General features: G+C 45.9%; 1 protein-coding gene across 2 annotated transcripts in view; it reads left to right on the forward strand.

Annotated features, from left to right (window-relative positions):
* Positions 1-26,548, forward strand: part of DOCK1 (dedicator of cytokinesis 1) — a 526,335-nt gene that overhangs the window by 413,457 nt on the left and 86,330 nt on the right. For both annotated transcript variants that reach the window (XM_082406605.1, XM_082406606.1), the window contains exons 31-33: positions 4,209-4,309; positions 14,798-14,856; positions 26,111-26,259. In XM_082406605.1, coding sequence (XP_082262731.1) covers positions 4,209-4,309; positions 14,798-14,856; positions 26,111-26,259 — 309 coding nt within the window. The remainder of the gene's footprint in view (positions 1-4,208; positions 4,310-14,797; positions 14,857-26,110; positions 26,260-26,548) is intronic.

The following is a 26,548-nucleotide window of genomic DNA, read 5'->3' on the forward strand; positions in this document are numbered from 1 at the left end:
TGACACCCTATCACCTCCCCAGATCTGTAGTGTATATTTCATACAAACAGAGACCTTCCCCTACCTGACTAGAGTAAGAATACCAAATGCAGGAAATGTACATTCTCATCACCCCTAACCAGTCCTCAGACCACATTCAAGTTCAGTCGTCCCAATCCCATCCTTCACAGGTCAGCATCACGAATGCCGTTAGTTGTCACATCTGAAATCACGCATAGCTTACAGGGTTTTTTTTTTTAATGTTTGTATTTTTATGTGATTTTTTTAAAGACTTTATTAATGGCAGTTTCAAGTTCACAGCAAAATTAAGAGGGAGGTGCAGAGATTTCCCGTAGACCCCCACCTCCTGCACACGAAGCTGCCCCACTATCAACATCCCCCACCAGATGGTACATTTGTTACAATGGATGGACCTACACTCACACATCATAATCACTGAGTCCTTACTTTACATTACGGTACACTGTAGACGTTTTGCCCACTCTGTGGGTTTGGACAAATGGAGAGTGACACACATCCAGTTCCATTGCCCTAAAACTCCTTGTCCTCCTCCTATTCATCCCTCCCTCCCCCGATGCCTTCAGTTTCTGCATGTCTTTCGTCTCCTTCAGGCTAGCACAGTTGCTCACTCTTTCCTGGCTGTTCTGTCCTCAGCACTCTTGCAGAGCACAGGTCTGGGTTTGCAGACGGCCCTGCACTTGGGTTGCCTCACGTTCCCCAGTGCTTAGACCCAGACTGCGCCCTTGGGAGGAACATCACAGAAGTCGTGACCCCTGCCCCCCATGCCAGATGCTCCCACCTCCTGGGGGGCCCCCTCGTCCTGTTCAGGCTCTGACAATGGCCAGGGGATTTTTGAGGTGCACAATAGGCAGCCTCCTCATTCCTAAGGATATAAAAATCTCCTGTGGGTCCCAGTCCTGCTTTACAGGTGGAAACGCTGAGTCGCCAGGCACGTGGGCCATGGACTACGCAGTTCCCCTAAATATCTCCCAGGGCAGGGTTTTCAGGAGACTTGTGGCTCAGCTGTCGTCCTGGCCGCTGTGTGAGTGAAGAGAAGGAATATAGAGTTAGTGAAACTGGCATTTAAGAAGACACATTCATATTTTTGTTGATGTTGTTTTTATGGGCAGCAGGTATACATTAAAATACGTTCTGGGTCCTGCTCTAGTGGTGCCCCTGACCCAAACGTGGCCAGGGACCCCTGCCAGTGCTGTGAGAAGAGGGCACTGCTGGGAGATGGGTGGCCATAGCGGGGCGGTGTTAGTTCCAGAAACAAAGGAAGCAACTTGTACTTTATTGATTTGAGTCACCCCTTTTATTATAAAAAGGCCTGACACAGAAAGTGCCTTTGTGGGCAGGAAAGAGTGTGGCCTGTGAGGTCCAGGATGGCCCGCTGGAGACCCTTGTTCTACTTCACGTGTTTTTTTTTTGTGGTTTGGAGCAAGTGTCTGAACCTCATTTGTGAAATGGGAAGACCAGCACTTACCTGGGATTGAGCTGCTCTGTTCCTGAAGAAATGCCAGTTCCTGAGGAGCACCGGATAAGTGAAGCCCACCACACTCTTAGCTACATCCATGCTTGAAAATTTCCTCTTATTTCTCTGGTCACTGAAAATAGAGTCATTATTGTTAACACCTTGTTTTTACGTAACTCTGTGTAACCATCTCATTGGATGCAATGAATATTATCCCTGTTTCGTAAATAAGAAAACCAGTACCCACAAATTTCTTCCTAAGATCATTGAAGGCACCTTGGAGCTTGGACATGTGATGGAAACTCTCTCCAGCTCTTTCCCACTGGGAGCAGGTGAAAGTTCCCCTGAAATATCCTGTGGTACAAGAATGGTCCGCTGAGGAGTATCTGTGATGGCCAGTCTCTGAGCCCCTTGCTGCAGTTCCTGGGGTGGGGAGGGTCTCCCCGCTTATCTCTCACCTGCTCTCCCCAACCCCCCACCCTTGGGTGCCGCCCTCTGAGAGAGGATGCAGATGGAAGCAATCTGGAGGAAATGTCCATAGAGTTTTGTTTTTTTTTTTTTCATAGAGTTTTTATTTGCATTTGAGAAATCCCCATGGGTTCATCCCTCAAATATTGATTATTCCTGATGGATCCCTTACGTTGAGCCAGGCTCTGCCCCAGACCTGGAATCCTGCCCCCACCCTGTGTACCGTGGAGTGTAAAGGGAGGACGATTAGGGCAGGACTGTAGGGACAGACCAAGGTGCTCGAGGGCACGGAGAGGGCGAACACACCTGGTCCAGGTATGCTGAGACCCAGTGAGGGAGGAGAGGGGGGTGGACCCGGCATGTGCAAAGGCCCAGGGGCAGGGAGAGCGTCAGCTCAAGGATCTGATGGGAAGACAAGGGTGCAGAGTGTGGTTGGAAAGCCTGCTGCAAGGCGGAAGCAGAGGGAACCAGGCCGCGGGACTCCCCTTCAAACTCTGTTCTGACCGGAAACGTGTGGGAAGCTCCTGAAGAGGTTTGAGCTGGAGTGTGGCCCCTCAGGTTAGTGTCAGTTCCCTCTGGCTGCCTTGTGGGACGAGGCAAGGACAGGAAACAGGAAGCAGGCTGTTCTGGTCTGTGAGGGATGATGCTGGCTTGGGGTGGGTGGTACCCCAGCTCTGAGACAAAGTGGGTGGGCGTGGGAGGGATTTATAAGGTGAAGCGGAAGGACTTGCTGATTGAAACGGTGGGATGCTGTGAACGACAAAGCCCAGAATAAATCCCGGGTTTCTCCCCTGGGCAGTGAGGGGTACGCCCGTGCCATTTACTGAGTTCAAGCGGAAAGCCCCTATTCATGATCCAAGAATTCGTCCTTCATTTTAATTTTCTTCACCTGGTCTTGAACATTGACCTAATCAGGGGGTCTTAGTTTCATGACTTTAGGAATCTACCCATCATAATATTTCTTGTTGAAGGACACTTTTTTTTTTTTAATTAATTAATTTATTTATTTATTTTTGGCTGTGTTGGGTCTTCGTTTCTGTGCGCGGGCTTTCTCTAGTTGCGGCGAGCGGGGGCCACTCTTCATCGCGGTGCGCGGGCCTTTCACTGTCGCGGCCTCTCTTGTTGCGGGGCACAGGCTCCGGACGCGCAGGCTCAGTAGTTGTGGCTCACGGGCCTAGTTGCTCCGCGGCATGTGGGATCTTCCCAGACCAGGGCTCGAGCCCGTGTCCCCTGCATTGGCAGGCAGATTCTCAACCGCTGCGCCACCAGGGAAGCCCTGAAGGACACTTTTATGGGATACTGTGTCCAGATACACAGAGCTTCCAGTGAAGAGCTTTAGGATGACAAAATCATTTTATAGTAAATTGTCATTTAAGCCACGTACAGTCTGTAAGTCCTTGAAATATGAAATGTTGGATCTTTTTACGTTTTCCTCAGTTTTCTAGTGTTTATATATTTTTAGTATCATAAAAATGATAAATTATAGAAATCTATACAGTAAGCCCCCTACCTACGAACCTTCAGGTTGTGAACTTTCAAACATGCAAATGTGCGTTTGCATGTCCAATCACGTACGTTAGTTCACGCGTCTGGCGTACATTGTCCCTTGTGTGCATCCTCTACAATTGGTTGTGCTTTTGTGTACTTTACAGTACTGTATAGAGTACAGTAGTACAGTATCTTTATTTCAAGCCCAGGACTTCCGGAAGCAAGCGTAAAAGCAGTGGTATATAGCTGATTGTGTTAGTTGGGTACCTAGGCTAACTTAGTTGGACTTATGACCAAGTTGGACTTACGAACGTGCTCTCGGAACTCCTTCATATGTAGGGGACTTGCTGTATACTGTGAGGTAAGGGGCTCCATAATACAGTATTAATAACAGCTAACATTTATTACGTGCTTACCGTGCTCCCGGCACCACTGGATGGGCACTGCATGTCTTTACTCCCTCCGTCCTTGAGCAGCCCTATCAGGTAGGTACTGTTGAAATTCCCACTTTACCTGAGGAAACCGAGGCACAGAGAGGTTGGAGTGTCCGCCTAAGTAAGTAGCTGAGCTGGGATCTGACTGCTTGCACTGTCAGAGCCCATGCTCAGCCCTGAACCACACCGTGGGTGGCTGATTAGCAATGTGTATGTAGAGAGTGCGGCTTTCAAACCTTTCAGAAGTGTGTGCTGGGCAAATGCTACTCTAAACGTCTCGGAGCGTTTCCGAGATCCTATATTAATCGATTCGGCACCTTAGCATCTCCCCTTTTTGGTTTCAGCTGTGGAACAACTATTTTCACCTGGCTGTCGCTTTCCTCACTCAAGAGTCCTTGCAGCTGGAGAATTTTTCAAGTGCAAAGAGAGGGAAAATCCTGAACAAGTAAGTCCACATAGCCCCAAATGCATGGGCAGGAGCCTGCAATTCTGTTAGCACAGTCTTCTTGCGTCCTCTAAGCCAAATGGTTACCAATTGAGATGTAATCATGGTGTACTGAGAGGGTGGTTTCAAACCATGAATTGAGTATTGCCTTTTGTGACCCATGAATCCAGATCTAAAATTGCAGATCCATTCTGGTGGGTTGCAAGTCAGTGTCATTCAAGACTATTAGCACCGAACAGAATGGGAGTTTCGGGAGATAATTGCTTTCGCTGTGCACCGTGCTGATGTCACGCCACGTATGGTTTGCTGTATTACTTAATTGTCCAATGCTGCTTCAAACAAAGAAGCTTCTGGCGGAAGCTGTTGGCATCTTGGGATTGGGGAACAGCTCATTGTGGACTGAGGAGTCATCTGGGGTTCCTTCTTTGCAAGAGATGACCCCAGTCCTCTTCCAGGCAGGAGCTCTGAAAGGGCTTAACTAGCCCTTGGATTATCCTGAAAACGTCTGAGAAGCCCCGGGGAAGCCAGGACCCCTGCCTGGCTCCTTCAGCACTGCATCCGGAACAGCTCCTGGTCCAGAGTCAGGAAAAGAACCCTTGCGTGGGTTTCTTTGCAACCCTTGGGCACTCTGAGGGCCTTGCCACCTCTCTCTCTGCCTCAGTTTCACCAGCGTCTCAGTTCTCTGGGGGCCCCTTCCATCAGTACATCACGTTGCTAAGTCATCCGTCCCTGTTCATCACTTCGTAATCCCTCTGAGCCGTGTTGACGGTTCCAAGGCACTGCCAGCCCGGTACCGTCACTGAGGTTAGAGATTCCAGGGCCTCTCAGAAGGGGACAGCTGCTCAGCCCTCCCTCCTAGTATCCCAGGAGTGTGTGTCTCCCTTGCAGACCAAATGGAAAGCACACTATCCCTGGGGAGTAAGAAGTAGTTCAGCAGATATTTACAGAGCACGTATGACCTGCCAGTGACTTTCTAAGAACGTTTTATGCATTTTTCACATAGAATCATTCGAACAAAAACCAAAACTATTCCATAGATTCTCTTATCATCTTTATTTTCCAGACGAGGAAGTGAAGCAGGTTGTGAACCAGGGTCCCGTGTCTCACACCGAGTCATTCTAACTCGGGCAGTTCAGAGCCCGAGACGTTTAGCTGGGCTGCTTTTAGAACCTTAACTCCTTCCCTGAGACCATCTGAAAGTCAGCTTTCATTGGGTCATCTTGGGACTTCCCTGGCTTCCCTTCCCAGTGGTTAAGACTCCCTGCTTCCCAGGTTCGATCCCTGATCGGGGAACTAAGATCCCTCATGCCACGTGGAGCAACCAAAACAAAAACAAAACATCGGGCCGTCTTTCCTTCAAGCTTCCACAGTTGAATGACTCGTCTGTTGGCCGTTGATAGAGACAAGTGTTCCTTCTTCAGAAAGGGAAATGCACCCCGGGGGGCCTGGGCCCGGTGGGTGCCCAGCGGGGATGGCAGGGAAGATGGCCCCCACCTCCGAGCCAGCAGGGTTCATCCCTCATCTTGGCTCAGGAGACAGACTTTTCTAGGCAGCACCTTCCGGGGATTGGCTCAACAGGGATGCTACCACTTTGTGAAATTTACATTCCCTCAGTGCTCCCAGGAAGTGAGGGATGGCTCCCAGCTTGTTGTCCTTGATGAAAAGCTGTCATGGGGAAAGCTGTTGGTAATAGAAACACTAATAACCAGCACACACAGAACTCGGCCCTAGCCGCTCCCCCGCAGAGCCCTCCAGAGCCCTGGTTATCCTGTCCTGCCCTCCTGTGTGCAGTGCTCATGTGGGGTGAGGCTGGGGTCCAGCCCCAGCTCCAGCCGACACGGTGCCCATTCCTTGCCAAGCTCGTAGCTCATCCTACCCTTAGAGATGCCTGCGGAGGAGAATTGAGTTTAAACCGGAAATCTGCCTGAAAAGAGCTGACGTCTCCTTCACAGTTTGGAGAATAAAACCATTTGATTCTGAGCATTCTCCGGTCAGGGCGGGGCCCGTCTCTCTCCCTGGGCCCTTTCCTTGGTGGTGTGAGAGCATTAACATCTAAGCTAGAGCGACACCAATAAATGCATTCACCACACAGGGCCTTGCCTTGTCCACCAGAGAAAACGTTTGCTTCCCACATCGTGCTGTGCCTTCTGAAGCTTCAAAGCCAAGGAAAATTAAACACAGCCAGCTGGTGTCGCCCCTCCCAGAGGGCCCCTGAATCGGGCTTTTAGAATTCTCTCTCTCACAGCCGTGGCAAAGAGAGACTCCGGATTTTCCCTTTGAAATTGTCTCATGGATCCCCCGAGGGAAAAAGCCCCAAACATTTCAGAAATTGTCTTTGCAGGAGTGTCTCAGCTCCTGTGCAGCCCGAGGGGCCCTCTCCCAGGGGCACAGGTTCAGTGTGTGGCCATGCCAGGCCACCGAGGGGAAGGAATTTCCAGCGTCTGTGTTGAGCGCTCTTGGCCTATGAGGCCGCGTGGCTGAGATAAACCGCTGGTTCACCTGTTTGTTGAACCTGCCTCTCGCCACACCTTAAACAGTTTATCATCCGTGTGCAATTTTAATTTCTAAACAGCAAAACCTGCATGAGAAATATTAGGAGATGGTCCTACCCAAATGCTTAAATTTTCTAGTGCCTTAGAAATGTTTTAATTTGTTTCAAATTGTGCCATGTACTTAGGCCGGGTCCTGGTGCTTGGGACCCAGAGATAAGAAGTTCACAGTCTAGGGGGCAGGTAGCTGTGCAAAATTACACGATTGGGGTAGAACGTAAGTGCTCCCCAGATGCCTTGGCAGCCCGGAGGTGGGCATGTAGGACTCAGCCTGGGTGGCGAAGGTGGCTGAGATGTTTACCGGATTGATTGACTGAGCCCCTTGTCAGCAGACAGCCAGTCCCAAAGGGGTCATCGCGTCCTAAGGGGCACGGCCCACTCTATAAGCAGAAATGCTCGGCGTTGCTAAAGCATAAGTGAGTGGCCGGGCCTGGAGTGGTTGGGACTTGGGGCAAGGTGCGAGGGACCAGGTGACACGGGGATTAACCCCAGGCGTCTGAGCAAATGGCTGGCTCCTGATTTCCAGCACACTGGAGCGTGATCCAGGGGGTTATTTTCTTCTAGAGGGAAAGGCCGTGGGGTCTGAAAGTGGAGTGATGCCCCCCTGTTTAGTAGCCTCTGGCTGTCCACATCAGCTTGTCTACTGCTGTAGGGTTTGTGAATCCAACCCAGGGCTTCGGCGTGAGCCCCCTCGTGCCCCCAGCGCTGCCCTTCCTCTCTGCTGCGGCCTGCAGCTCCTCACGTCTGCCTGGTCCACAGCACTGTGGCTCAGAACAATAGAAAATTCCAGTATCAGAAGATCTGCCTGTTCCTTCCCTCTTGTTAAGCTTCCCGTCCTCCTGGTGACCTAGGTTGGGGAGATAATTAGGATATTTATTCCAAAAGCATTCCCCAAAGCACATGGGAGTAACATCAAAGAATGGGCCATAGCGTGCAGAACACTGATTATGTCAGACCCAAACTGAGTACAAGATCTGGCAACGAACCACAAAATAAATAACCTCTAGGAATCAAAGTCCATAATGAGAACATTTAACTGACTCACCTTCAGACATCCTTGGTGCTAGTGACTCCTAACAAAGACAGAGAAGGCGGCAGAATGCTAACCCTGACCTTCATAAATGCCCCACCCTCCATCCCCCACGCCTTGTACATTACGGGGGCTCCGGAAACATGAGTCAAATGTGAAAGAGTTGGCTTTGGATTAGCAGCCAACTTGACCATTTTAGTTTGTAAGACATCGTGTGTCCTAGTGTTGGGGCAATGGGGTGATGTGACTGCAAATGACCTTCTGTGTTCAGGACCAGACTGCATTCTGGAAGAGGAAAGGGGTCCATGAATGGGCCTCCAGGAGCTCTAAGCATAAAATGCCCATTTAAAAATTCCAGCCCGAGAGGGTAAAGCGTGATGGCCAAGCCCAGGTCAATGGATTTGAACCTATGTGATTAATGTGGGTTCCTCATGGTACCCTCTCCCCAGCTGGTCCTGGGATGTTTCCCATCCTTTTCTGGTTCGTTTTGTTTTTCCTATAGAAGTCTATCCTCAGCTCAGTGCCTCTTCTAAGAGGACAGGTTTCACTACTGGACCAAAATACCGCATAAACAAAATATCACAATGTTTCCAAACACTGGGTTCTGAAACATCAGTGTGTTAATTCATACTGTACACATTACTTTTTAGGGAAACCAAAAGGAAAGAAGTACAGTGACAAGCCTTGCTTTGCAGTGTGACCTAATCTGAAGCTGCAGTTGAACGTTCCACATTATAAAAGGAAATAATTTGTGTTTGTGCTAATTTTTTTCCTAAGAGACTCAAATTATTCCAGATAAATTCACTATATACTAAGAATTAGAAGGGGACCCAAGGAGATGGACTCAACAAGCTGTAACCTGTGCTAAGATCCTTTTCGAAGGATTAATTAAGTGTCCCACATGCATTAGCAATGCTATATTCTTTTTTTTTTTTTTAGTTGAAGTATAGTTGATTTACAACATTGTGTTAATTTCTGGTGTACAGCAAAGTGATTCAGTTATATATTTTTTTCAGATTATTTTCCATTATAGGTTGTTGCAAGATATTGAATATAGTTCCCTGTGCTATACAGTAAATCATTATTGCTTACTTCTTTTATATAAAGTAGTGTGTATCTGTTAATCCCATACTCCTAATTTATTCCTCCTCCCATCCCTTTCCCCTTTGGTAGCCGTAAGTTTGTTTTCTGAGTCTCCTTCTGTATTGCAAATAAATTCATTTGTATTATACTTTAGATTCCACATACGAGTGATACTATATGGTATTTGTCTTTCTCTGCCTGACTTACTTCACTCAGTATGACAATCTTTAGGTCCATCCATGTTGCTGCAAATGGCATTATTTCATTCTTTTTTATGGCTGAGTAATATTCCATTGTAAATGTATACCACATCTTCTTTTAGTGATGCTGAATTTTTTTGTGTGCACATATTTATTTTCTTTCTTAAAAAACATTAAAAAAAATTTTTTATACAGCAGGTTCTTATTAGTTATCCATTTTATACATATTAGTGCATACATGTCAATCCCAATCTCCCAATTCATCCCACCACCACCACCCCCTCACCCCCCAGCCCAGTGATGCTGAATTTTTTTGAATGTGATAAAACTTTATGCAGTGGAGGACACATCAGACCCCTGTGTCTAGTAAGGCTTATTCCCATCTGTCACATTTGGGGTCCTGTCTCCTCCCACCTCCCCAGAACTTACCAGTCTTTCCCATAAAAATAAAAATGTCTCACCCCACCCATCATCTCCCTCCAGCTCCCTCCATGCCTCTCTCACTCCGCACGCCCCACCCACTCCTGATGCTGGCTGCGGGCCAGCTCTGTCCTGGGCTCCCAGAACCCCTCTGTAGGTTTTCCTCCTACTGTTTTGGCCTCTCCGCTCCTCCCTTGTCAGGCTCAGACTCTTCCCTCCACCCATTAAGTGCAGGAGCACCTCAAAGTCTTGGTGTTGGGCCTTCTCATTCTGTTCTCTTTCCTTAAGATAGCAGCTTTTAAATTGTGCATCTCAGCCCTTCATTGGGCTGGGATAGCAACTTAATGGGCCATTGTATTAATTTCTTAGAGTCATCTGCCATAATGTAACAACACAAACTAAGTGAAACATCAGAAATTTATTGTCTCATAGTTACAGAGGCCAGAGGTTGAAGTCAAGGCATCAGCAGAGTTGTTTCCTTCTGGAAGCTCAGAGGGAGGACCTTGTCCATGCCTCTCTCCTATCTTTTGGGGGTGGGTGGTGCCCATCCTTGGTGCTCCTTGACTGTGGCCCCCATCCTTGGTGCTCCGTGGCCGTGGCCCCCGTCCTTGGTGCTCCGTGGCCGTGGCCCTGGTCCTTGGTGCTCCGTGGCCGTGGCCCCCATCCTTGGTGCTCCGTGGCCGTGGCCCCCATCCTTGGTGCTCCGTGGCCGTGGCTGTATAACTCTTGTCTCTGCCTCCCTCTCCACGTGGCTTTCAGCCTTGTTTGTCTGTGTCTCTAAATGTATCCCTCTCCTTATAATAATGCCAATCCTTGGATTTAAGGCCCGCCCCATCCAGCATGACCTCATCTTGACAGGGTTACATCTTGTAAAGACCCTCTTTAGGGGGTCACGTTCACAGGTAGTAGGGGTTAGGGCTTTAACAGATCTTTATGGAGGACACAAGTCAACCACATGAGCCAAGACCAACATACATTTCCCCCCCCCGCATTTTTTTTTTCAGTGAAATAGAATATAAGAAAGCATCAGAGTTGATTGCAGGTAGTAAAGTTAAGTATTCTTTCATAGAACTTTTGTATACATACATTTTTATGCATGCTGCTTAGTGTATTTCTTATTGCAAAAGAGTTTTTGAAACTTAAAAAAAATACTTATAAATCTGCCTCTGCAGCCTTGGTTCACAGCACACCCCTCCTCTTAAGGGGAAGGAGTAAGGCAAGCTCCCTGTCCTCCAGTCTCACTGCCTTCTTTGGTCTATATACTCACCTACCCCGCTCCCCGGCCACAGGGCCTTTGCACCTGCTGGTCTCTTCCCCTCTCTGTCTGGATTACACCTTTCCTTCTTCAAATCTTGGGTAAATATTACTCTCTAAGAGAGCTTCTCCCACAGCCAACCTGAACCCACTCCTCCAGTTTTTCCTAAAGAACTGTGACCATGGCCTCCAAAAAAAATAAATAATAACAAAAAAAACTACTATATATACATATATGTGTGAGTCTTATATGATTGTTTAATGCCCATCTCTACTACATGCTAATAGTCCCTCAGGTCTGTGGATTGTGTCTCTTTTCCACATTATATTAGTGTTCCCATATTAGCTCTGTGCCTGGCCTTCAGTAAGCATTTAGTAATTCATTAAACAATGAATAACGCTTACAGAACAAATTAATCTAAAAGACCATTGCAGCCATGAGGGGGATGCTGTGATGAGGCCCACTCTGAGCTTTTACAGGAAGGACCAGCCTGGCTTCATTGCTTGTTAGGACAGACGAGGGCACCATCTCCTCGTTCTCCCGAAGGCCTGGGAGACGAGCATCATGCCATCATTATCCCAGTACTACACATGAGGACACCAAGGGTCAGAGTGGTCAGGTAATTTTCCCAGTGTGCTTAGATTTGGTCTCAGGTTGGTCTTACCCCCAAGCTCGGGCTATCTCTGGTGGACATGGGATTTCTGCTTTTTGGGACAAAGATTCAGGAAAGCAGCCGCTAAGGTAAGGTCTCAGAGACCAGAGTCATGCTATTTTGGGTCAGAGTTACAGGCCTGTATGTGGGATCTGGGATCTCCCTGGGCTGTCTAAAGGATGCCTCCTGGGACCTCCCTCGGGCTGGCCGTTTGAAGTTGTCCACTCACTTTGTGGGTGGGCACAGGCGACCTGGGTGTGGTGGGGGGCACCAGGTGACTCCAGCTTTGCAGAAACAGGCATGTCATTTCCCCCCCAGGAGTCTCTGCTTCCTCAGTGGGAAAATGGCTACGGGAACGTCGTCTTCCTCACCTTGTGGTCTTACTTTGAGAATCAAATCAAATGAAACACACCACACATGCACTTTGAGGGGTGAGACACAGTGCTGTGCTGTGGCACCGTGGAAGTCTGCCCTCTCTGGTCCTCGAGGTGCATGCTGGGGGTGAAGAACAGGAGTTCTTTGGGAGTCTGGAGGCTTGTGCAGTCTCTTCTCCCCTTGCCCTGTGACCATGGCCGAGTCATTTTGCTTCCCCCCCAGGAGCAGTTCAGTTCCCTCAACTATAAGTCTTTAGTCATGGACTTAGTTACGATCTCTAAGGCTGCCACCAGCTCTGGAATTCTCTCTCTAGGTAGGAGCATGATCCCAGATACTCTCCATTACTGCTTTTTTCTCCTCCTTGGGGCAAGAATTACAAATGGTTCAGGAATCCCTCTTAAGTTCTGGTGACAGCTGTGACTCCATTTGGGGATTACGCGGAGACGTGTATAGATTTGTCAAAGCTGCCTTCTTATTGAAATGAGAGTAAAGATCAGTCTTACTGCCAGGGAGATTCAGTCCTGCCCTTCACCTTCCAGCTCTTTACTCAGCTTGTACCAGCCTCGAGCACCTGTGTCTTATTTGACTATTATAATGGCATTTTTAGCACCTTTCTACCAGAGGCCTGACTCTCCTGAGCGATGTGCACTCAGATCTCTGCTAATCTCTGAAATACTGTGAAGACACATCATTCCCCACGTAGAAGACAGTAAAGCGGCACTGAAAAATGTAACCCAGGCATCCTTGAGCCCCTCACTCTCCGCCGGCACCAGGCGCAGGGGCGCTGGGCGGAGAGACAGGGACGGGGGCCGGCTTCCCTCTCCTCACATGCCTCCTGGGGTCCCCGGGTCAAGTCCAGCTCTGGACAAACAGCAGTCACTGTAGGACTTGAGACGTCCGTCGGGTCACTGCTGGTGATCCAAACCCAAACCGTGAGCCCGCTGCTGCCAAGGCTCTCCTGCACTTTATCTTTCTGAACTTTGGGGTTTGATTTGAATTATTATAAGAGAGGAAGAGGAAGAGGAGAGGAAGTTGAGTCAGGGGCCAGCAAGGCGCAGACCCTGATGGAGAACAGCCTGGCTTTAACCATTCGTATTTTTCAAAAGATACTGTTCTGGGCTGAGAAGGAGTTGCTTGGCAGTTAAGAGTCTTTAAGCTTGAGTTAGTGACAGGCCCACCGCTGGGACAGGCTCTCGCCTCCTCTGGGCCTCTGGCGTCCTCACTGTGTTGAGGTCTGAACGCCCGGTAGCAGGGCCTGGGGTGTTTACGTTCTCGGGGTCCTCCCTGCGATGCCACACCCCTCACCTCCCCAGACACCTGCTCCCCTGAAAGGCAGCTCAGCCCCCTGGACAGCGAGGACCCCTCCAGCCTGAGGAGGAAGCATCTGCGCTGGATGGAGCGTGGTTTTCCTCTCCCCGGTCCTCTTCTCCTGGTAAAAGCCCAGAGAATGGTCTTCCCAGTGAGTCATCATGCAGCCACCCGCATCCTCTCCAGGCCTGGGTGCTGGGACCCCTCTGTCATTCCCACAGTAGCAAAATGGGGACTGGAAAACGGCTCTGCAAGCCTCAAAAGGTGCACGCCTCACTGGTGCTCAGATCTTGTGCCCCTGGGGCACTTCTGGGTGCCAGCTAGGCGCAGAAGGGTGACCCGGTCCCTGCTCCCTGGGGCTTGGTGCTGGGAGCATTCCTGGGCAGAGATGCCCTCTCTCTCACCGAATTTCCCTGCAGCAGTGCTCCCCTGGTGTCGGGCTGCTCTGCAAGGTAATACCTTCACCTCAGAGGACCAGCTTGTCCTCGGAGGAAGGGGTATGACGCTGCCCTCTCACTTCGGTTTCTCCACGTGTACAGTGAACGCCCTGGCACCTGTCCAGCTGTGATGCTCCCCAGGTTGAATTCTCCAAAAGAGGAGCTGCTGGGTGCGTTCGTCTTTCCTGGTTGAGATTCTCGCAGGGTCTGCTGTCCTTTCCTGCTGTAAGTGACAGACAGGTGCTTAGGGTACCCGAGACTTTGATAAAGGGCAGCAGCCAGCTGGGGCTGTTGATTTACCAGCCGGGATCTCTACCTGTGGAGGCACAAGTCGGTCATCTGTAATCAGAGCTTTTCTTTCCACATCAGCTGACATAAGGACGCACAGAGCAGGTGCCACGACACAGCTGCTAAACTGTAACACTGTAGGATAATTTTGCAAATTATTATTTGTAATATAATCAGCCTTTTCCTTAGGCAATAAAGGAAAATGTTAAATTGCTCACAAACTAATAAAGGTTTATCTTCTGAAGCATCAAATTCTGTTTACTCATGAAACACACACCCCCTCTGCTGACCCACTGGGAAGAAAATTAGCATTTATTTTTGCTGGTACATAAAAACGGGGAAATGTTTGTTGACATCTTTTGGTGTTAAGCCCTTCCTTACATTGAAAATGATAAAGAAAGAGCCAGGAGCTGGGAGGTATATGGAAGAGGCCTTCCCTGCTCTGATTGTCTAAGACTCCAGGGCTTAATTTAACATGTGAGAACTGCTTATTGTGTGCCGGGCTGTAGGATGTCATTTGGTGTCTGGTGCCTGGATGCTTATAACATGCGTGGAAAACAAACTCCCCCTCAAGCCAAGGAGCCGGGTTCTCTTTCTCCTGCCATTAGAGACCGAAGAAAGGAAAATACTTTCATTTCTCTCCACCACCTCCCCAGTGTTTCCACAGAGGGGAGGATATTATGTAATCTGTGGTGATGGGAAAATGAGATTCCCTAGCTGGATTCCTCCTCCTTCGGTTCCTTTTGGTGGCAAAAGAAGTTGATGCCTTGACACTCTCTTTATTTGTCTCAGGGATGGGAGAGTTTCATTGCACTTAAAAATAATCCAAGTCTGATTTTCAAATGCTCCATAATAGAGTGACTCAGCGTTTTTCCTGTCCCTGGTTTTCAGGTACGGAGATATGAGGAGACAGATTGGCTTCGAAATCAGGGACATGTGGTACAACCTTGGTGAGTAACCGGGACTTCAGGGCATCACGGTGAACATCGTGACTCGGTCGTGGGCGATGCCATTGGTCCTGTTTGTCAGCTTTGGGGCATCTTAAAAATCTGAACAGCTTCTGTTCTTCCGAGAGCAAATGCTACCTTTGCAGTAAGTGCTTTCAGTGAATAAGAGATGGGAGACCAAAGTAAAGGGAAGAAAATCTGATTGGTGGAGAAAACAGAAAAGTCAATAGAGCGCCCTCTTGTGTCAGGTGAGCACAGCTCTGCCTTGGAACTCTTGCTCCTGGGCAACACTACCATTCTCTCTGTTTCTCATGAATCAAAGCATGTAGCTCATCCTACTGTTATATATTCCATCACTTATTGTATTCAGTTTCACATAATCTACCTTCCAAAGGGTTTATTCGCCAACTCAAAACTGGACCCTGTATTTAGGTATACTGCCACCAGGTGGTGGTAGGATGAGTACTTGTGCAATCAAAACAATAAGGGATATGTGTGTTTAAGATAAGAAATTAACATAGGCATTTATCACTATAAACTTCCCTCTTAGTATGGCTTTTGCTGCACTGCAAAGTTTTGGTATGTTGTGTTTTCATTTTTCATTTGTCTCAAGATAATTTTTGATTTCCTCTTTGATTTCTTCTTTGACCCATTGGTTGTTCAGGAGTGCAGTTTTAAACTTTCAAGTATTTGTGAATTTTCCAGTTTTTCTTCTGTTACTCATTCTTAGCTTTATTCTGTCATGGTAGGAAAGGATACTTGGTATGATTTCAATATTCTTAAATTTGTTAACAATTGTTTTGTGACTTAATGTGTGACATATCCTTGAGAATGTTCCTTGTGCACTTGAGAGAAATGTGTATTCTGCTGCTGTTAGGGGAAATGTTTTGTATATGTCTGTTAGGTCCATTGATCTATAGTGTTGGCTTACTGGTGAAGAAAGATCTCAAATAAACAACCCAGCTTTACACCTCAAGGAACAACAACAACCAAAAAAAAACTAGGCCTAAGCCTGAAGTCAGCAAAAGGAAGGAAATAATAAGGATTAGAGCAGAAATAAGCAAAATAGAGGATAGAAAACTTCAATAAAATTAAGAGTTGGGTTTTTGAAAAGATAAACAAAATTGACAAACCTTTAGCTCGATTACTAAGAAAAAAGGAGGGGAGACTCAAAAAAATAAAATCATAAATGAAAGAGGAAACATTACAACTGATGCCGTAGAAATAAAAAGGATCATCAGAGACTACTGTGAACACTTATGTGCCAGCAACCTAGAAGAAATGGATACATTCCTAGAAACATACAACCTACTGAAACTGAATTATGAATAAATAGAAAGTCTGAACAGACCAATAATGAGTAAAGAGATTGAATCATCTTACAACAAACAAAAGTCCAGGACAAGATGCCTGCACTGGTGAATACTACCTGACATTTAAAGAAGAATTAATGCCAATCCTTTTCACACTTTCCTGAAACACTGAAGAGCAGGCAACACTTCTAAACTCATTTAATGACATGAGCATTACCATGATGCCAAAGTCAAACACACTACAAAAAAAAAAAGAAAGAAAAATCTATAGGCCACCATCTCTGATGAACACAGATGCAAAAATCCTCAACCAAATACTCGCAAACTGAATTCAACAGCACATTAAAAGGGTCATACACCAGGAACAAGTGGGATTTATCTCTGGGATGCAAAGATGATTCAACATATGCAAATTAATAAAAGTGATAGACTACATTAATTGAATGAAGGATAATAAGATTATCTCAATAGATACAGAAAAATCACTGGACAAAATTCAAAACCCTTTCATGATAAAAATTCAACAAACTAGATATAGAAGGAATGTTACTTAACATAGTTAAGGGCGTATATTGTCAACTAATATCATACTCAGTGGTAAAAAACTGATAGATTTTCTCTAAGATTGGAAACAAGACAGGATGCTCACTCTCACCCCTCCTATTCAACGTAGTACTGGAAGTCCTGGACAGACCAATTAAGTAAGAAAAAGCAATAAAAGGCATCCAGATCAGAAAGGAAGAAGTAAAATTACCTCTCTTTGCAGATGACATGATCTTATATGTAAGGAACCCTAAAGATTCCTCCAAAATGTGTTAAAACTAACAAACAAATTCAGAAAAGTTGCAGGATACAAAATCAACATAGAAAAAAAAAAGTTGCATTTCTATACACACTACCTGTAAAACAAATTAAGAAAACAATCCCATTTTCAATAGCATAAAAATGAATAAAATATTTAGGAATAAACTTAACCAAGGAGGTGAAAAACTTGTACACTGAAAATTACAAAACATTGATGAAAGAAATTTAAAGAGACACATATAAATGTAAAGACATCTCATGTTCATGGATTGGAAGACTTGGTATTGTTATTGCTATCAAATTCCAATGGAATTTTTTACAGACATTGAAAAATCAATTCTAAAACTCATGTGGAACCACAAAAGACCCTGAATATCCAAAGCAATCCTGAGAAAGAAGAACAAAGATGGAGGCATCATACCTCCTGGTTTCAAAATAAATTACAAAGCTATAGAAATTAAAACATTGTGGTACTGGCATAAACACAGACATATAGACCAATGAAACAGAAGAGAGAGCTCAGAAATAAGCCCACACATATGCAGTCAACTGATCTTCAACAGGAAACCAAGAATACACAATGAAGAAAGGAAAGTGACTTTAACAAGTGGTTTGTGAACAACAAATAGTGTTGTTAGTACTGGATATCCACCTGCAAAAGAATGAAATTGGACTCTTAAGCCATACACAAAAAGCAGCTCATAGCACACTAGAGACTTAAACATAAGACCTGAAACCATAAAATTCTTAGAAGAAACCATAGGAGAAAAGCTTTTTGACCTTGGCCTGGGCATTGATTTGGAAATGGCACCAAAAAGACAAGTAGACTACATCAAACTAAAAAGCTTTTGCACAACAAAGGAAGGAAACAGTAAAATGAAAAGTAATGGGAGAATATATTTGCAAACCCCGTGACTGATGAGGGATTAATATCCAGTATATATAAGGAACTCCTACAATTCTCTAGCAAAAAACAAATAAACCAATTAAAAAATGGTCAAAGGACTTGAATAGACATTTCTTCAAAGAAGACAGACAAATGGCCAGTAAGTACATGAAAAGTTGTTTAACATCACTAATCATCAGGGAAATGCAAATCAAAAACCACAGTGAGCTATTGCCTCACACCTGTTACGATGGCTGTTATGAAGAAAATAAATAAAAGATAATCATGTGTTTGCAAGGATGTAGAGAAATTTGAACTCACGTACACAGCTGGTGGGAATATAAAATGATGCGTATGGAGGTTCCTCAATAAAATAAAAATAGAACTACCCTATGATCCAGCATTCTCACTCCAGGTTATATATTCTAATGAATTAAAATCAGAATCTGGATATCTGCACTCCCATGTTCATTGCAGCATTATTCACAATGACAGAGATATGGAAACAACCTAAATGCCCATTGACAGATGACTGGGTAAAGAAAATGTGGTGTATATATGTACAATGAAATATTATTCAGCCTTAAAATAAAAGAAATCCCATCATATAAAAAAAATGGAAGACCCTGAAGACCACTGTTGGATGTGAAATAAGCCGGTCACAGATGGGCAATTACTGCATGAATCCTCATATATGAGATCTCTGAAGGAGTCAAACTCATTAGAGCAGAGAGCAGAATGGTGGTTGCCAGGGGCAGGGGTGTGCCGAGGGAGCAGTGGGGAGGTGTTGGTCAAAGGGTGAAACGTTGAAGTTTTGCAAGATGCATACATTTTAGAGATCTGCTATACACGTGATGCCTCAAGTTAATGATCCTGTATTGTACATGTAAAGATGTAAGAAGGTAGATCTCATCTTAAGTGTATTCTTACAATAAGCAAGAAAAAAGTAAAAATGATAAGAAATTAATACAATTAATTCAATTTTATTCATAAGTGAATTAATTAATATGACAAGGAATCCTCTATTAAAATGTTAGCCACTATGACATGTCATTCTGTTGGGTATGTTCCTTATAAAGGAATAAACAACTGATTATCATTTGGTGTCTCCTCACCACCTTTATGTGTCCTCTGTGAACCTGGCCTCTCCTAGTTGAGATGAAACTCTTCCTGGCACCTGTCCTCAGCTGGTTTTGTGCTGAGGTGCCCCGGGCATCTTTCTTCAGCACCACTCCTGGTCCTGTGCAAGCTCCTGCCTCTGAGTTGCCCAGGCTCTCCTTCCTTCTCTCAGATTGGCACACGAATCCTACCTTGGCTTGTTGTGGGGGGGGCTTCCACTCTCCCCATCCCCCAGTGACTTTTCTTCTCTAGAAGGAGGCAGGCCACTGCCCACTTTGCTCTCTAGTCACCCCACTGCATCCGGGTTTCGTTTGTTCCACCAGGGCTGGGGTGCCTTAGCTGTATCCCAACCTGCGTGCTTCTGGAATAGCTTTCTTCGTGGCTGGAAAGATGCCCTGATGTATCTACATTCCTTGGGCAGAACGAAACGAGGTGACAAAACTAAACACGGTTTTCAATGAAGGCGTGGCATTGGACTCCACCGCCCTCCTGATGGCCCTTTGAGCAGACGGGGCCAGAGTTTTGAGGGCCAGCCCTGCTACTTGGCTTAGCGGTCAGCACGTTCACAGCGGCTTCTTTTCAACTGAAGCCAGGTTTCCTCAGAGGCCTTTGACTCCTAATCCTTCTTGAGTGCCCGGAGGTCAGCAGAAGTGTGTGAAGGAAGGCTCTGTCGCATCTCTAGGGAATGTTAGGAGAATTTCCAAATATTCTTTGTCTTTCCGTTTATATGAAGGATGGAGTGTTTTTCAAATGGCTTTTCATCCAGAAAAATAAATGTACAATTCTTTGGGGAGGAAATCGATACTCTGTGGATAGTACTAAGAACATGGAAATTAAGAAGCTTGGTTTAACATGAGGCGCCTGCTGGGTTCTCAAGAATAAAAATCCAGTGCAAGGGCTCCCAGGTGGAGAGAAGGAGCTGGTGGGGATGGCTTCTCTGCCTGTGCTCTCAAGTCGGAGGAGAATCCGCTCCCCACCTGCCATGTGGGCATCAGTCCTGGAGTCAACTGGGGACCCCTTAAGGAAACTCTCCGCTGGGACTTTGCTGCAGCAGCTTAAACGTCCAGAATCAAAGTACTGGCTCTCGGTGTCAAAGTGCTTGGCTGCATCTCCAACACAGAACCTTCCAGGCACTGTCCCGTCCTTGGTCTTCCTGCCGTCCCTGGGGAGAGAGTGGGAACCCTGGGCTCCGAGGGAAGAGACTGGATGAGTTCCACTTGAGTTTCCATCCTGCCTTGTCCCTGCCTGGCTGCGTGACTCAGTCGGTCTGGGCTTCCCTCACTCAGCTTTCTAGGCTGTAAGATGCAGAGGCTGGACGGAAGTTTTCCTTCTAACGCTGAAGCTCAATAATGCTTTTTATATATATATGGTGATCTCGGTAGTGAAATGCTAAGGCTCCTAGAACCGTTCATGATTCATTTTAATTGATCCTGCTCTGACAGGTTCATTTGTCATGTTTCCTGGCAGGTCAGACACTGTGGGACTCCTGCCAGGAAGGTTCTGTCTGTAGCCCCCATTCCGAGGGAGGGGCAGGTGAGGGCGGGCAGGAAGGTTCAGAGAGATGGCGTGGAGGGAGTCGTTCTCGGCTGGACAAGTGGGAGCCCAGGGCTCTTCTAGGTGCCAGAGTCCAGTGGGTGATGGGCTGCACCCACTGTGGCCAGGCTTTTCAGCGGGGACCTGATGTACCTCTGCATGAGGGCCCTCTGAGGCCATCTTTCACCCCGGCCCTTCCAGAGAGAGTGACAACACCTTCTGAATTGTTCAGCGTCACCTCTAAAGTACGAACTGTGAGCTAGTCTGTTTCCCCTGAAAGGACCGTTTTAGGTGTGTTTTCAAATGCTTCATTCCGAAATGCCTTGGTCATATTTTTCTCCTCATTTAGGATAAGTAGACACAGCCACCCTGGTAGATATTCAGACTGGTTTTTAACGCACTAAAAGGCGTCCTTCTTGTTTGATTAGTAGCTGCTGTCTCAGCTCACCTCACCCGGGACCCTCCCCTCCTCTCTGACTTTCAACTGAAGGGCCACTTCCTGGCTCAGAGGGAGCCTCCAAAAGCCAGCTCAAGCCCAGGCTGGCCTGACACATGGGCGTTCCTGACACTCGGGTTTTCTTTTCTTTTTTCTTCAAAGTATTTTCAAGGTCATCTCTGGAATCCCTAAGATCGAGCACAGTTTGAAACTGACTCCTTCTCATTTGCTCCGATTTCAATGGAGGACAGTGAGATGGGCCCAGGGAAGCATGAGCTTCTCTGTGAAGCCACCTCTGGGCCCTCGTGAAGCCTCCAGTGGTCAGAATGGTCGGTTCTCTCGACATTATGTCATTACGTTCTAAATAGGCTGAGTCAAGTGACAGAGACTTTTGATTTGCAACATAAAGGATACAGTTAAGAGAGCAAATGTCCCATCTCTTCCCTGTCCATTGCTGATTGGAATACAGCGATGAATGCATCAGCTCTGTGTTTGGCAGCTTTCTACCAGGACCTTTGACTCTGGCATGAGAAGCGGCCAGGAATTCAAGTGTAAACTGTGGCTGTGGTCAGTGAAGGGCAGGGATTTGGTAACAGCAAGAAATAATCATTAACCCACGTGATTGGGTCCCTTGCTTATAAAATAATTAAATTATGTTTGAAAGTTAAAAAATAAAAAATAAACATGTCGGCTGCTCCCAAGATCTGGCCCAGCTTCCCCTCAAAATGGCTAAGGCTAGCTCCGTGGGGTCACCTCCGGCCACCTGACCCTTTCTTTGCTGCTCTGAATCTCAGGTGTTGGATCCTGCCCGCCAGGGTCGTTGCTGAGGATGCCACTCTAGAAATTAACGAGAGCACATCTCCGTTTCCCAAGATGTACACAACCTATTTTCTACACAACTTTTGAACAAAAAAAAAAAATTTTTTTTTCAAATGGGCTCAGGTTTGAGATCATATTGGCCGTCTGATCTAGCCAGCTCCGCCAAGAAAATAAAAATAGACATCAGATATATTTATCCTCTTACAATCAGTCACCTGTCACTGGATCGGGCCCTGAGCCGAATGTGCTGTGAGACCGTTTCCTTCTCGAGTCTCTCCAGTCACACGTGTGGTGTGAGCGGCCCAGAACCCACCTCCTTGCACAGCATTGGAGCAAGGATCCAGGGTCTGTGTTGCTCAGTTTAATGCAAGTGCAGAAACAGTGCTGCCCCATGGGACAGAGCAGCATGGGTGGGTTTTTTTTTTCCTCCCAAACCTGTCATATTTTGAGTGTGAAAGGAGAAATCAAAGGCAGACTCTCTCCCAAAAAAGGTGGGGGGCGGGGGAAGCGGATGTGCTTATTTACTCAACTCTTCGGTTATTTATCAAAGCACACTCTGTGCGGCAGCCTGCAGAGCACCTGATCTCTCTCTCTCTCGCCTTCCTCACCTCGATTTACATTTTGTTTGTCACATACAGCACCCCGAGCCCGCAGTCTCTCCAGTCCGTCCAGAACAAATGTGCTCGCAGCAAGGCTGCGGTCTGGGGCATTTGTCATGCAGGGATTCCCTTCATGGGTATTTTTGGAGACTTGGAAAAAATTGCGTGCTTTTCATTAAAACCCACATACAATGGGGCCTAATCCGTTGGACTGGGTGATGGAAATTTTTGCTCTGTCTACTCTTGTGTATACGGAGATTTTCCTGGGATCAGACGATGTTTAAGGTCCCGGATTTCTGAACACTCATGATTGTCAAGAGATCATCCAGGCACCCAGTGGGAGGCCGGCTGATGGGGGAGAAGCCGGCTTCCCTGAGACAGCGCGGTCTGGTTCCCAGGGAAGAAGCTCCGTGTTTTGTCACTAGAAGAAAGGCTCTCCGTGGGTTTTTAAGAACTGAGGAGTGGTAACCAGGAGTTTGGCCAAGGTGACCAGAGTGATCCGTTGATTCCCATTGTGATCCGATAATTAGTTTGTTCTTCCTTTGTCTCAAAAGGAAAAAAAAAAGTAAATCCTCTTTTTCTTGAAGCCTACATTTCAGGAGTCACCTTGATTCCCATTGATTCCAGACCTGAGTTCATCATTAAATTTGAACAAGAGATGCTCCAGGGGAAATCCATAATGCAAATGCCAAAAAAAAAAAAGAAAGAAAGAAAGAAAGAAAAAAGACGAATACTGGAGAATTGCATCCAACGCTTACCCACCTTGAGGACCATTGGTTCTCCAAGGTTAAACCCTGGGGATATCACTGTGGCTGAAGCTCAGTGCTGGCCCCCAGCCAACGTGTCCTGTGTTAATGGGAGGGGTAATAATCAAAGCTAAGGACACCTTCGTTTTTGGAACATATTTTTCCAATCCCTGCATTCGCAACCACTTGTTTCTCCCTTATACGATCCTCCCAGCCTGGAACAATAAAGGCTGTCAGTGACAGAGCCCTCTGTGACACTGCAGTTGTGGTTGATGAAGAACTCTTTGTCACCAGCATCTGTTTTCTGAAACATTGGCTTTGACATTTTTTAGGCATAATACAAGAAACGTGTCACCTGAGAGACTGGATATAATAGCATTTTTAAGAGAATGCTTTGCATCACTTACATGCTTTTCAGAATCATTAAGCACTTGGGGAAGCGATGAGAATCGTGTTATATTAGGGCCTTAGTCAAAGTATTATTTAGTAAAGGTTAATAAGATTTTAATTATATTCAGATTCCTTGTTGAAGGTTACATTTTATGTACGTGTCCACCCAATACAAATTTCTGAATACTTTAATTTAGACCACTTATGAGGATTATGTATTTTGTTAAGGGTCTTTATTTATAATAGCCAAATTTGTTTAATGGCTATGGTTCTCTTTACAGAAATCTGCATTAGCTGAGTTATAAAGAAAATGAAATTATTTAGTGTATCCATTGTATTTCCAGATTGTGTAAAAATATTAGTAACATTGATTAACTCTGGATAAATTATGAGTGTTAATAACAAAATGTCACAAATAATTCATTCAAGCATTTAATTCTTGTGCATTCTTCTATTATATGTTGGAAACAAAAAGATATAAATTGTAATGGGGTGAAATGAAAATAAATCAGGATTTCTGAAATTAAAGATAAGAAGGCAGGAATTATAAAAGACCACTTCCGTGATGGGACCTGCCTCTAAATTTAATCATATCATCTTACATAAGGTCAACGCCCCTTTTTTTTCAGAAATGAGTTTTCCAGCAGCTCCTTCCCTCTGGCGGCCTTTTATCACTTCAAGTTCTCTGGAAGTTCACCCACATCACTCCCAGCCCTCAGGAATTTAGATGTAGCAGGGTGTGGAGGCCACTGCTGGGGTGAGGCAAAGTGGCAGCAAAAAACGAAAAAATGAAAAAAGTGGAGATTTTGAGTTAGCAGTGTCTGAGTCGAAGGCAGAGGCCTCAAAAGGTGTGATACCCAGATTTCCAACAAAATAATTGAAATAGAAAAGAAAAAAATAAATAAAAAGGTTTGGAGCCTGTAAGAATCCTGTCTCTACTTTCTGGGGCGCCCAGTTTAGAAGTGTGACACCCCAGTAGTGCTAGATAAAATGACAGGCCGCTGTCCTCTGCATCTGGGTGATTATGGCAGCACACAGGTAAGGGAGTGCTGTGGACAGCAGGCATCGTTTCTATTACCAAGAGGTGGAGAGGCCTAGTGTCCTGGAAAGATCTCGTGACAAGCGGGCAGGGCACGGGGGACACAGCTGATGCTTCGGAATCACAGACCCGGGTTCCAATCCTGCTCCACCATTTCCACTGAACAGCACGCTGGTTTGGGGAAATTCGCAGTTTCCTCATCCGTAAAACAGGGTTCAGAATGGCACCCCCGCTGGGGGAGGATGTCGTAATGGGGGCAGGGGTATAGGAGAAATCTCTGTACCTTCTGATCACCTTGGCTCTAAAAAATAAAGTCTATTAAAAAATAAAGTACGGTCTGTTTTTAAATTTTATTTATTTATTTATTTATGGCTGTGTTGGGTCTTCGTTTCTGTGCGAGGGCTTTCTCTAGTTGCGGCAAGTGGGGGCCACTCTTCATCGCGGTGCACGGGCCTCTTACTATCACGGCCTCTCTTGTTGCAGAGCACAGGCTCAGTAGTTGTGGCTCACGGGCCCAGTTGCTCCACGGCATGTGGGATCCTCCCAGACCAGGGCTCGAACCCGTGTCCCCTGCATTGGCAGGCGGATTCTCAACCACTGCGCCACCAGGGAAGCCCCCGGTCTGTTTTTTAAAAAGAGGAGAGGAATGGTAGCCGTCTCACAAAATTATGTTGAGAATTCAGTGAGACTCTTTCTATGAGGCTTGGCATGTAGTCGTACTTAGTAAGTGTTAGCTAATTTTATAATATTCATTATTAATCATAGGGGCAGAAGTATGTGCTTAAAAACAACTTTTGAAAAGTTTTCTCAAAAGTTGTTTTTAAGCACATACTATTGCCCTTGTGAATCATAATGAGTATTATAATCTTATGCTTTAAAAATCATATCTGGACAAGATAGGTGGGATATAAGATTAATAAAGTAGCGATTTTAATAAGCATTATCCAATCAAATAGTAAGTCAAAAAAGGCAGAATCCTTTCTATTTTCACAGCTTCACATTCTGAGGTCTGGTTTTGATTTCTCTGATCAGTCACTCGGAATGTTATAGAGATCCCTCGACATTATTTACAGAGGTTCCAAATAGTAAACTCTTTTTCATGTGACGTTGCAGACAGAAAGGGCCCAAGAGACCACCTGCCCTAACCCCTTCACTTTATCAGCTCTTGTTCATTGTTTATAAAATGAGATGCCAAGGGTCCCGTCTCCCAGCCCTGCTCTTTCCAAAATTGGGTACCCGTAAGCTGCTTATGCCTCCATGTGTGTGATGTAATTGTCTGTTTGTGAAATGGCATTTGTCGTCGGTAACAGACAAATCATGACTGCAGGGCTTATATTGGGTAGATTTTTTTTTTTAACAGCTTCACTTACACTATTTGGAATACAGTTCACTTCTTATAGTAAAGGCTGGACACACTCAAAATTGTTGCCTGTAGGTGAGAAATGGATACATATTCCCAAGATCCTAGCATTCAAAATCACAATGATCTGTGTCGTTTTGTTTCTGTCCGTTGAAGCTCATTTCAGAATCCTTTTTTAAAAACATTTCTGAATAATGCACTTCTTTATTCAAGGTCAACACAAGATAAAGTTCATTCCAGAAATGGTCGGCCCAATATTAGAAATGACACTGATTCCTGAGACAGAGCTTCGCAAAGCCACCATCCCCATCTTCTTTGACATGATGCAGTGTGAATTCCATTCCACCCGAAGCTTCCAGATGGTAAGGATGTGGGTGTGCAGTAAGTGGCTTGGAGAGAAAAGGGGGACAAGCCTGGGTACCTTGAGATGTATAGGTGGTTCTCCAGTTACACATGCTGAATATGGAAAACATAATTCCCTACAGCTTAAGAGAGAAAAGTCCTAGACTCTCCTTGTGGAAGAAGCCTGTCATTCTTAGGGAGGATCACTCTCGTCTTTAGAGAATGTCGTTCTCCATTTTTAGCTTTTACTTACTTTTAAGTGTATTTACTGACACATTAAAACTGGGTAAAACTCTCTCTCTGGCCCTC

Source organism: Balaenoptera borealis, assembly GCF_965194805.1.
Source record: "Balaenoptera borealis genome assembly, chromosome: 10".
Lineage (NCBI taxonomy): Eukaryota > Metazoa > Chordata > Mammalia > Artiodactyla > Balaenopteridae > Balaenoptera > Balaenoptera borealis.